The 13168-nt window shown below is 33.8% G+C and overlaps 1 protein-coding gene across 1 annotated transcript in view; it reads right to left on the bottom strand.

Moving 5' to 3' along the window:
- The window catches only part of COL21A1 (collagen type XXI alpha 1 chain), a 242758-nt gene that overhangs the window by 99444 nt on the left and 130146 nt on the right, over positions 1–13168 (bottom strand). The window contains exon 8 of the mRNA XM_072832540.1: positions 12612–13163. Coding sequence (XP_072688641.1) covers positions 12612–13163 — 552 coding nt within the window. The remainder of the gene's footprint in view (positions 1–12611; positions 13164–13168) is intronic.

Genomic DNA, 13168 nt, shown 5'->3' with positions numbered 1-13168 from the left:
GTATGAGATTTAAAAAAAAAAAAAAAAAAAAGGATGTTATCGGGTGGCCCGAGTGGCTCAGCGGTTTAGTGCCGCCTTCCACCCAGGGCGTGATCCTGGAGCCCCTGGATCGAGTCCCATGTCGGGCTTTCTGCATGGAGCCTGCTTCTCCCTCTGCCTGTGTCTTTGCCCCTCTCTCTCTCTCTCTGTCTCTCATGAATAAATAAATAAATTCTTTAAAAAAAAAAAAAAAAAAGGATGTGATCATGCCATTTGTAACAATATAGACAGACCCAAAAGGTATGTGCTAAGTGAACTAAGTCAGACATAGAAAGATAAATGCCATATTATTTCACTCACATGTGTAATCCGAAAAAAAAAAGAAAAACAAATTAATAAATCTGCAAATTCAAAGGACAAATTGATGATTGCCAGAGGAGAGGGAGGTGAGGAGGTGGGCAATATAAGTGAAGGGGAGAAGAATATAAAGTTAATGATATTTTAATAGTATCATGATGGCAGATGATACATACACTTGTGGTGAACACAGCATAACATACAAACTTGTTGAATTACTATGTTGTGCACCTGAAACTAATGTAACATTGTATGTCAACTATATTCAAGATTTTAAAAAGTTTTTGAGTCATCCATAGAAACCAGAAAAAATATTCATTTTTCTATTAAATCTCAGGGTTTAGTAATACAAGTAATCCAGTATTACCAAAGTCATAAAAGGTGTTTTACTTAAAATTCTGCCATGGACATGGACACAAAAACTGTGTAAATCTTTAGTCTAACTAGACCAACCAAATTAGAAACTACATCTTTCTAGCTCTAAGTTAACATCACAGGAACACTAATGAACACACTATTCCAGAACACATCTACCTACTTTTTAAATGCCTATTTAATCCAATTCCACATTGCCACATTGTTCATAGGTCACTCCTCTCCAGAAGTCACATATTTTATTCACAACAAGGGAATTTTATCAAGGAGATCTGTGGTCAGAAACCAAAAGTAATTTTATTGATCCAGACCTAATAGTCCAATAAAACAGAGTTGTGTAGAGAGGGTCCCTGGTGCAGATCTGTGCAAGCCAACTTCCTCAGACTTTCCCTGGACTGAACTTCATTTTAATGATAAGGCAAACACAAGTGTATGTCCAACTGATATACACCCCTCAATGGTGTTCAGTGGCATTTTAATATATCTGCCTTTCTGAAGTTCTATTATATCATGTAGTTTAATGTAATGTACAAGTTCATCAAAAGAAGGAACAGTCACCCTTGTTTCAATTGAGTACCAAGGTTGTGATTACTTAGACTTCATCATACTGAAAATACAATAATATAGCAAAACCAAAGTAAATTATGGAAACAGAGATCCTCTTACCAAAGATTAAATAACAAGAAGGTAGCCCCAATTTCACCCAATTTCTTTTCTCATTACAGACTGAATAAGCTCATCTTCCTTTACCAGCACTGTCTTGAAATCTAGATTGATTTAGAGTTAACAGTCCTTCATCTGAGGAAGATGTCTGCCAAATGCATGGCTGACAATGGGACCCAGTAAGAGCAGATGTCAATGGGAACAAGAGACTCCTATTACTAATTAGTACAACTTGTCCACAAATCAGAAACATCACAGTCTTTTGCAACATTCAGTTGCCTCACTGATCACAGAATATTTTGTTTTTTTAACAATAAGAAAAAAATATAAGAAATAACTATCATCTTTGGCCTAAGGAATAGTTAAGGAAAATATAATTCTAAAGGCTTATATAATCACAAAAATGACTCATCTGGTTTTGCCATTTTTCATTTTAAAAGCATTGATTATGTAATGAATTTTTTTTTGTTATTCCTGCTCAAGTACTACAAATGGAGAAAAGGTAACATGTTTTGCCTTTATACATATGCAGATAATAGAATGTGTGTAATTCCTGTACCTCATTCTTCACCCCTTTTTACATTTTTTATTTCACAGACCTTTGTCAGGTATTACAGTTGTGTATCATTTTAACATACAAACTATATATTTTCTTTAACCAGATGTCCAGGCATCTTAACATGTTCCTGTCCTTGACATTACTCCAGCACACTGATATTAACTTTCATAAAATGTGATTTATATCACTAAAGTTGGAGGCAGTCACTTAGCCCAAGATCACACACTTCAAGAAAGTGATGTTGACAAAATCAAGAATCAAACCTGGATCCTGGTCTGACTCCAGAGACTGGGCTGGGCCTCCTTATCATTATGTAGCCTTAGGTTTATTAGGAAAAAGAATCAGGAGATAGTGCTTCACTTTAACAGGTCTTTGCTGAGTCTTTTAAAACATTTTTATGAAAAAAAATAAAAAATAAAAAATAAAACATTTTTATGAAGGTACAACCTACCTTCAACAAAATGCCCTAATTTCAAGTGCACATCAACTGGCACATATTTATAGGTTTATAAGTTAGCACCCAGACAAGATAAAGAACACATCTAACACCTCAGAAAGTTAGCTCATGATCCTTCCCAGACAATAACCACTACCACCAGAGGCCACCACTGTTATGATTTCTGTTATCACTGATTTGTGTATTCTTAAACTTAATATAAATGAACCATACAGTATGTTCTTTTACTTGACTCTTCTTGCTCAACATAATATCTGGGGTATCATCCATGCTGTTGTAAATAACAGTGGCTTGTTCTTTTCTGTTGCTAGGTACTATTCCACTATTCAAATTATGTTATGACGTATTTGTCCATTTTATGTGAGCAGTCATTGGAGTTGTATGCAGTTTTGACTATTTTTAATAAACTTGCCATAGACAATCTTGCATATGTCTTTTGGTAAACATATGAACTTATTTCTCATGGTCAACTATCTGAGCGTAGAACTGCTGTTTCATAGGGAATCTGTATACTTTGCCCTAGTAGATAGTGCCAAAAATTTTTTCCCAAGAGGTGGTACCAATTTTCACCTCTACTATCATGTCTGTTGCCACTTGAAAAGGAGGGAGGTGTTATGAAAATATGTAATTAGGTGATAGATATTATACACAATATTTCAGAGAAAGAAAAAAGAGGAGGGTTGGGCTACGCATACAAGCTTTAAACATTCTTAACAAAAATTATTCCAAATATTTTCTTGTTTGTTCCTTTCCTAGACATAATTAACTCATACAACTGCATCTAGATTTAATCATAAACACTGACAGCAACATCTATATGCTGTAATTTGTATATTTTCTAAATTATGCCATAATAATTCTATTTTTCCCATGAATACTCATATATTACTTTTCACATAAAATAAAGCATATTGTGTTTGAAGGGAACATAGCTGTAGCCTAATTAGGTGGAAAATTAATATTTTTAGATATACTACAAGTCCCTGACAATATAAATTGCCTTCAATTCAGATTAGATTCAAAACCTTTTAATCTACAGATAGATTATAAAGTGATTGTCCTGAATGTTTGATGACATTTTATGGAATACTCTACTCAATCCAATCCTATCTACCAAACTTTACCATACTTTCATCTCTCATTTCCCTCTGCCCCACCTCAGTGGGGAAATTCATATATACGTGTACCAACAATAAAGGCAAGAATGGAAAAAATAAGCTTTATAGGAGGACAGAAAAGTTAACCACATATATGTTATGAAATCATGGAAGCTAAAACACTGGCCATCTCCAAAAACATCTCAGTTGTCCTGGCCATGATTGCTGATATGTGTACCCCTACCCTTTGTGACTTTAATGAAATACAGATAGAATTATATGAGTAGGTTAGGGTAAAGCACTGGGTCACTATTATGAAGCATAGTAAAGTTTGAATTAGATAATCAAATTATCCAGCCATCTTTAAACAAGAATAGTATACAAAGTATAAGTGGTTTTTTGATGAGAAGAAACTCAGGAAAAGTCCTAAACATCATTCTAAGTTAAAGTGCATCACTGTAGAAAGCATTGAAAGGAAAAAAGCCTCAAAGTTTAATGTAATGAAAGATACCAAAGTTCCACTCAAGCAGCAGTCTCTCTCAGTCTCTCTCTCTCTCTCTCTCTCTCTCAAATAAGATAAGGCTGAGGATGCATAGCTAATTGCCTTGTGACCTCTAGCCTCTGGCCCCATTTGAGCAAGTCAACATCATATACTATTTTAAAAAACAGATAAATCTCCTGCTTCCTCCAAAAGTCAAGATGGTAGAAAACAGTAAAAATATACAGGCAGTTTTCCAGAGCCTGCTCTTTACCTGCACCTATGCATAAGCAAGCTCAACATACATGAATTAAAATATGGGTCCTAAAACCCAGTAATTCAAGCCACAGGCTGCTGGAAGCCCTTAAAGACACCTAAGGATGGTAACTTCTAGGGCACAGAGGGAAATTTCTTTCTCTTCCTTTCTCTCCTCTTTGTTGCATCAAGCCCATTCCTGATTTACTCAAAAAAGAAACAGAAGAATAATATCAGCAAGATGGCAGAATAGAAGTCATAGCCCACATTCTCCCACCAAAACACTGATTTAACAATAACATATGGATCAAAATACATTTATGGAAATTCCAGATTTAGGTTAGGAAGTTGAAGTACCCAAGGTGACCACAAAGCCAAGAACAGCATCACTGAAACAAGTAATCATTTTACTCACATCATTCCCTCCCCCATGCCTGTAAAGTGCCAAGAGAGAACACACTAGCTTGTGATAGAGAATGCACTTGAGTGGGAAAAAGAAGAGTGGAGCATGTAACCACAGGGCTGTTCAAGAGACTGGTTTCAGTCCCACCTCATTTAGAGCACTGAAAGAACCGCAATCATTTGGATTCCTAGGAACTGCTGAGAACAAACAGAGTCATGGGGTTAAGGGGAAGGAGCTTGTTGTGGCTCAGCCTGATAAAGAGAAGACACACAACTTGAGCCTTCTCCCTCTGGAGGAAGAGAAAAGAGTGTAGCTTTTATCCAGCATTCTAGCTTTCCCAAGGGCTGTCTGAGGGAATAATATTGATCCTGCCTAAGGATATTAACAGGGAACCAGAATACTTTGGATGCCTAATGCCCACTGAGAACAAGGTGGGGAAGCTTATAGCTACAAAACTAGAGACCTTAAGAAGCTACAGACAGATACTAAAGGGAATAAAAGATTATGAGCTCCTGGGGTTGGGGTGGGGCGGGGAGGGGAAGCAAACCTCTCTAATTAAGAAATTGCTCACTCAGATCCGGAGAAATTATATCCTTCCATAAAAAGGCTTCAAAGCCCCCAAGAATCACTAGATGAACTAGTTAATAAGGGATTTCCCTGTATAAAGCCAGTTGGTAAAGAAGGAGAGAGGTAAATTTTTCAAACATGTGGCTCCCAAAACAAAGCTGTAAAATACACAAAGTAACAGGGAAACATGATCCAAAGAACAGAATAACTCTCCAGATACTAACCCTAAGGAAAGGTTTATTATTTGAAAAAAGAATTCAAAACAACCATAATAAAGATGCCCTATGAGCTTAAGAAACAATGGTATAAACAATATGAGGATACCAATAAAATAGAAAGGAGAACCAAAAAGAAATTTTGGAGCTGAAGAACACAATAACTGAACTGCAAAAAAAAATAAAGGACTGATGGGGTTACAAATCAGACTCAATCAAGCACAATAAAGAATCAGCAAACTTAAAGGTTATTTGAAAATATCTAGGCAGATAAATAAAAATTTAAAAGATGAGAAAGATTGAATAAAACCTAAATGACTTAGGAGACACCATGAAGTACACCAATATGCATATCATGGGAGTTTCAGGAGAGAAAAAGACAGAGTTTAGTTAAAGTAATAACTAAAAACTTCTCAAGTCCAGGAAAGGTTATGTACAACCAGATTAAATAATCAAAAGAAATCCACATCAAGAGATTATAATCAAATTGTCAAAAAAAAAAAAAGAATTTTGAAAGCAGCAAGAGAAAAGCAGCTCATTATTTACTACTGGCACCCACCATATGATTATTGGCAGATTTCTCAGTAGAAACTTTGCAGGCCACAAGAGAATGGGATGATCTACTCAAAGTGCTAGCTGAGAGAAAAAACTGCCATTGATGGGGCACCAGGGTGGCTCAGTTGGTTAAGTGTCTGCCTTAGGCTCAGATCATGATCCCAGGGTCTTGGGATCAAGCTCCACATCAAGCTCCTTCTTCAATAGAGAACCTACTTCTTTTGCTCCCTCTGCTTGCTGCTCCCCCTGCTTGTGCTCTCTCAATCAAATAAATAAATAAGATGTTTTGAAAAAAATTTAAAAACTATAACTGGCAGAAATATTCTTCAAAAATGAAAGAGAAAAAAGAAAAAAACACTTTCCCAGATTAAAAAAGGCTGAGGGAGTTCATCATCCTGCCTTATAAGAAATACAGAGGAAGTCCATTAAGTTGAAATTAAAGAACATTAAACAACAACACAAAAGCATTGCAAACTATAAGACACTGTGGTTAGGGACACTTGGGTAACGCAGTCAGTTAGGCATCTGACTTCTGATTTCAACTCAGGTCATGAGCTAAGCGTTTTGAGATGGAGCACTAACTTGGGCTCCATATTAGACATGGAGTCTGCTTAAGATTCTCTCTCCCTCTCCCTCTGCCCCCGCCCCCTGTGTGTGCCTGCTCTCTCACATTCTTAATCTAAGATAAAAAACAAATCTTAAAAAAAAAAAAAAAACCTCACCGGTTAAACATACAAATTCAGAATACTATAATATTGTAACAGTGGTGTATAAATCACTTTTAATTCTGATATAGAAGTTAAAAAACATATAAACAGTAACTATAACTGTAAAAATATACCAATGAATATAGAACATAAGATGATGTAATTTGTAACATCAATAGTAAAGTGTGAGGGCAGGGAGAAGCAAAAATATAGAGTATTTGTATCTGATGAAAATAAGTTATCAGCTTAAAATAGACTGATATAACTATATGATGCTTTACGAAACCTTTATAGTCACCACAAAGGAAATACCTATACAAAATACACAAAAGAAAATGAGAAAAATATCAAAACATGTCACTACAAAAAAAAAAAAAAAGTGAATGAAGCACAAAGGAAGACAGCAAGAGGGAGTAAAAAAGGCATAAGGCAGGCTGAAAACAAGGAACAAAACAGTGATATTAAAGTATTCCCTATTGCTATTTAAGATGTAAATGGATTAAACTCCCAAATAAAAAGACACAGAGTGGTTAAATAGACAAAAGAAAAAAAAAACAAGATCCAACTACATACTGTCTATAAGACATATACTTTAGGATTACAGACACACATAGGCTAAAAGTAAGGAGGTGGAATAAGACACTGTGCAAATGGTAACCAAAACAGAGCAAAGGTGGCAATACTTAGACAAAATAGACTAAGTCAAAACTCAACTATGACAAAGAAGGACATAATATGATGGTAAAGGGGTCAATTCACCAGCAAGACATAATTTTAAATATACATGAACCCAACATCATGGCACTCAAAAACATGAAGCAAACACTGACAGAAGTGAACGGAGAAATAGCAGACACAGAAACAGAAGATACAATAATAAGAGACTTCAATATTCTATTTCCTATAATGAATAGAACATCCAGACAGAAGACCAAAAAGGGAACACAGAACTTGAACAACAGTATGGACCAAATGGAGCTAACAGACAATGCAGAACATTCTACAACACAGCAGAATACACATTCTTCTTAAGTGCAAATGAAACATTCACTAGGATAGATCACATGCTACTTCAAAAAATACATCTTAACAAAGTTAAGAAGACTGAAGTCATACCAAATATATCTTCAAACCATGACATAATGAAACTAGAAATTAAAGGTAGAAGGAAAAGTGGAAAATTCACAAGTATGTGGAAATTAAACAATGTGCTCTTGAACAACCACTGACTCAAAAAAGAAATCAAAAGAGAAATTAGAAAATATCTTGAGACAAAAACTAAAACACAGCATTACAAAATTTATGGAATGTGGCAAAAACAGTACTAAGAAGAAAATTTACAGCAATACAAATCTACATTAAAAAGGAATAAAGATCTCAAACAATCTAACATTATTCATTTAAAAAAGAAAAACTAGAAAAAAAAGGAACACCTGGGTGGCTCAATGGGTTAAGCAATTGCCTTCAGCTCAGGTCATGATCTCAGGGTCCTGGGATGGAGCCCCATATTGGGCTCCCTGCTCAGCAGGAAGTCTGCTTCTCCCTCTCTGCTGCTCCCCTGTCTTGTGCTCGCACTCTCTCTCAAATGAATAAATCTTTTAAAAAATTGGGAAAGAATTGAGCCCAAAATTAACAAGAGCAAGAAAAAAATTGAAATTTTAATCATCTTTAAGATATTTAAGATTAGAACAGAAATAAATGAAAGAATAAAACAAAAAAATCAAAGAAAGCTGATTTTTTTAAAGATCAACAAAACTGACATAACTTTAGCTAGATTAACTAAGAAAAAAAAGAAGATTCAAATAAAACTAGGAATGAAAGAGGAGACATTACAACTAATATCTCAGAAATAAAAGGATCTAAAGAGACTATAATATTCATGTAATGACAATTTTCAGAACTTAGAAGAAATGCATAAATTTCTAAACTATACAACCTACTAAAACTGAATCATGAAGAAATAGAAAATCTAAACAGATGTGTAACTGATAAGGATACTGAATCAGTAATTAAAAACTTCCCAAAAAAGAAAAACCCAGGACCAGGTGTATTCACTGGCAAATTCTACCAAACACTTAAAGAATTAATGTCAATCCTCAAACTGTTACAAAAAAACTGAAGAGGAGGGAATACTTCCAAATTCTTTTTATAAGGCCAACACTTCCCTAACAAAAGCCAGAAAAAACACTACAGGAAAATAAAACTAAAAATCCATATTCCTGATAAATATAGATGCAAAGGGATGCCTGGGTGGCTCAGCAGTTGAGTGTCTGCCTTTGGCTCAGGGTGTGATCCCAGTCCGGGGATCAAGTCCCACAACTGGCTTCCTGTGAGGAGCCTGCTTCTCCCTCTGCCTGTGTTTCTGCCTCTCTCTCTCTGTGTCTCTCATGAATAAATAAATAAAATATTTTTTAAAAAATATAGATGCAAAAATCCTCCACAAAATACTAACAAATTGAATTCAACAGCAATATAAAAAGGATCCAAAAAAAGCATGCATCATGGCGAAGTGGGATTTATCCATGAGATGCAAAGACAGTTTAACCTATAAAATTAATCAATGTGATACATCTCATTAACAGAATAAAGGATAAAAGTCACAGGATCATCTCAATATATGCAGAGAAAAATTTTGACAAAATTTAACATTCTTTCATGATAAAAACACCAAATTAAGAAAAGAAGGAATTTGCCTCAACATAATTAAAGGTTATATATGAATAGCCCACAGTTAACATCACAATCAATAATGAAAAACCAAAAGCTCTTCCTTTAAGATCAGGAACAAGATAAGGATGCTCACTCTTGCCACTTCTATTCAAGATAATATTGGAAGTACTAGCCAGAGCATCAAAAGTAATAAAATACTAAGGAATAAACCAGGGAGGTAAGACTTGAACGCTGAAAACTACAAAAGATTGCTAAAAGAAACTAGAGAAATCACCAAGAAGTAGAAACATCTCATGTTCATGGACTGAAAAACTTAATAATACAAAAATTTGCCTAACACCAAAGTGATTCAATGCAATCTCTATCAAAATCCCAATGGTCAGTCACAGAAGGACAAATACTGCATGATTCCACCCTTATGAAATACCTAAAGTAGTCAAAATTCATAGCAACATAAAGTAGAATGGTGACTGCCAGAATGGGAGGGAGAAGGAAATGGGAAGTAGCTAGTCAATGGGCACAAAGTTTCTGTTATGCAACATGAAGCAGTTCTAGATATCTACAGTACAACACTGTGCTTGTAATTAGCAATACTGTACTATACACTTAAAATTTTTAGGAAGTTAGATCTCATATGTTCTTTACATTTAAAAAAGAATTGAAAAAAATTAAACTCTCAAAGACATTATTTATCAGATAAAGAAATAATTGTCCATTACAAAAAGATCATTCTAAAATAAGGAACTTGTTGAAGAATACACCTTTAAGGAAATGGTAGATCTATGAAGATGAAATAATCTATGTGAGACCAAAGAAGTAAATAATATTTTCTTCACTGTGGATCATTCACAGCAAGAGTATAAAAGTGAACAGTATTAGGAAATGGTAATCCTATATAATAAGCACCTCAAGGTAGAACTTAACCATTTGTCAAAAAAAAAAAATTCGTCAAAAGTGCAGAAACAAATTACGTGATTTGATGCTTCTGCCATACAATAATGCATTAATAATAATCTAATAGTTTTTAAAAAGTTGAGGGAAAAAAGCCCTTATATTCCAAGAACAATTTCAAAAACTATGTTTTAAAAGATGGCTATTGTACAGCATGTTTGTGAACTGAGTAGACACAGACATTACTTACATTCTTTCTTTGAGTGTGCATGAAGAAATATTTGGCAAGATTACAAATTTAATTTTTCTCTTACAAACTGGACATTTTTGCTAAAAGAATATTTTACTCCTTTTAAGCACAGCTACTCTTTCATGTGTAATTAGAATTTTTTTAAATAGAATGCATTTATCAAAATACATATCTACAGAATGTCTCTACAGCAAGTACTGCCCAGACATACTTAATCAAATTTATATTTTAGGATTTAAAAGAATGGTAAGTAAATATCACCATGAAAAGTCTGCTTTAATAATGAAATATACCTAGCTTCAAACCCAAGAATTCTAACGACAAAACCAAAGAATTCTTACGACGTATTTAAAAATCTATGTATGTCAATTATTTTTCAATAAAACTGGGAAACAAATATAAATTCCTCTGTTCTGTTCAAATGACAAAGGTCAACACAGTCTTACTGTTAGAGCCATAAAAACATAACTGTGATGACTATTTCTACTTGCTATAGTACCTTTTTAAAAGTTTGATTAAAGAAAATGCTTAATTTCTATCACCTTTTTTAAAATTTTTTTTAATTTCTATCACCTCTTAAATAACCAAAATAATCTTAAATGTTTTTCTGTAGTATAGCCCAAAACAAAGATAAAGAAAATAGAGAAATAAATTTGTTTTCTAGACCACAATCACTTAGAAATGTTTCTATCAAATGTGAATCAACCTATTTTTGAAGCTTTTGGAAAAAAACTTTTTTCCATTTTACATTAATATTACTTTTTAGGTATATTATATATTAAATGCCTATAATATTACAAACAAATTACACTCCCCCAAAATAACATGAACATAAGCATATCCATCTGCTAACAGGATCAGTATATACCAAAAACTGGAGCTTCTCCATACCATGGACTTATAAACACAAAGTTAGATTTCATGGAATGATATAAAAATAATTGACTAGTAAGTATTAGATTTTTGAATGTTCTCTTACTGATGGTAGTAACTTAATCTCTCTCAAGTGCAATTTTTAACAGTTTTCCAGAGCTTTAACAATGTTAGTAATTTGATCTTTCTTTTTGAAGGAAATGAGATATTCCCATTCAGAATTCTATATATGAATATTTATTATTATTTATAGTAGAAAAACTTAGAAATGAACTAAATACTTCCACTGAAGAATGGATAGAGAAGATGTGGGATGTATATATGTGCATATATACATATTTATTACTCAGTCATCAAAAAGAATGAAATCTTACCATTTGCAATAGCATGGATGGAGCTATAGTGTATTATGCTAAGTGAAATAAGTCAGAAAAAGACAAATACCATACGACTTCACTCAAACGTGGAATTTAAGAAACAAAACAGATGAACATAGGGGAAAAAAGAGGCAACCCTTAAAGCAGACTCAACTATAGAGACCAAATTGAGGGTTGATGGAGGGAAGATGGGTGGTGGATGGGCTAAATGGGTGATGGATATTAAGAAGGTGCTTGTGATGAGCACTAGATGATATGTGTAAGTGATGAATCACTAAATTCTACTCCTGAAACTAATACTACACTATGTTATCTAACTAGAATATAGGTGAAAATATTTTTTAAAAAGAAGAGCATACAAAAAAAGGAAATTATTAAATTATTGTGGGAGACTGAAGTTGTCTGCTATCACGTTAATAGAGGATGAAATTTTACATAAAAATAATAGAATATACAATAGTATGAAATCATTTATATAATCTTATCCTTATTTAGGCACAGGAATAAGCTCTCAGACACACAGAAATTTAAAAAAGACTGGGATGAAGAAGAAAAACTCATTAACAAGAATAATGATATGTGACTTAGATATACTCTTATTTTTTGTGTGCATTTTCTTTTATCTCCACAATTAGACATGTTGTAAATGAAAAGAAAAAGCAACAGTAAAAGTATGGTACTTTCCAACCATAGATTTTTTAAGTAATTATTTCTAAAAGCAAAATTTATCCAGAATAAATTAAACACAAAAATACATGTCCACCTCAATTCTAACATAATAGATAATTTGACATGAAATATAAATGCACTGGTATAAATAAGCAGGTTATAACAATATGTTAGAAATTTTAATTATTAATTTCCAAATTCTATTAAAGCTTACCTTCACAAAGTTTCTGCTTCATCACCTCCCTTATTTTGGATATTGCAATATAGTCTTCCACATAAAACACGTAAGTAGATGAAGGCTTATTGGCAATAGCTCTAAGTTCTGCATCTTCTGTTTCTGAACCAACGCCAATAGCAAATAATGTTATTTTACTATCTCTTGCTGCTTCTGCTGCATCTTTAACTTCATCTTGGGATTTACCATCTGTAAGTACTACTGCTATCTTAGTCAGAAACCGTGAGGACTTGGCAAAAAGGTAATCAAGTGCAAACTGGATGGCCTTTCCAGTCCTTGTGTTTCCGCCCAGGTAATGTATGGATTCCATTGCTGCCACCAAATTCTTTCCTGAATCATGGCTTCCAAGAGGAATCTCCAATACAGGGTAGTCACTATACTGGACCACTCCAACCTGAATAAACTTCGGTCCTATGTCAAAGTTTTTTGTGATATTGACAAGCCACTTTTTCACTATTTCAAAGTTTTCTGGACCAACACTGTAAGAGCCATCTAGGATGAAAACTAAATCTGTTGGAGCAGTACGACAACCTAAG

Source organism: Canis lupus, chromosome 7 (genome assembly GCF_048164855.1).
Source record: "Canis lupus baileyi chromosome 7, mCanLup2.hap1, whole genome shotgun sequence".
Classification (NCBI taxonomy): domain Eukaryota; kingdom Metazoa; phylum Chordata; class Mammalia; order Carnivora; family Canidae; genus Canis; species Canis lupus.
The sequence above is the reverse complement of the archived record's forward strand: the minus strand, read 5'-3'. Positions and strand labels throughout refer to the sequence as shown.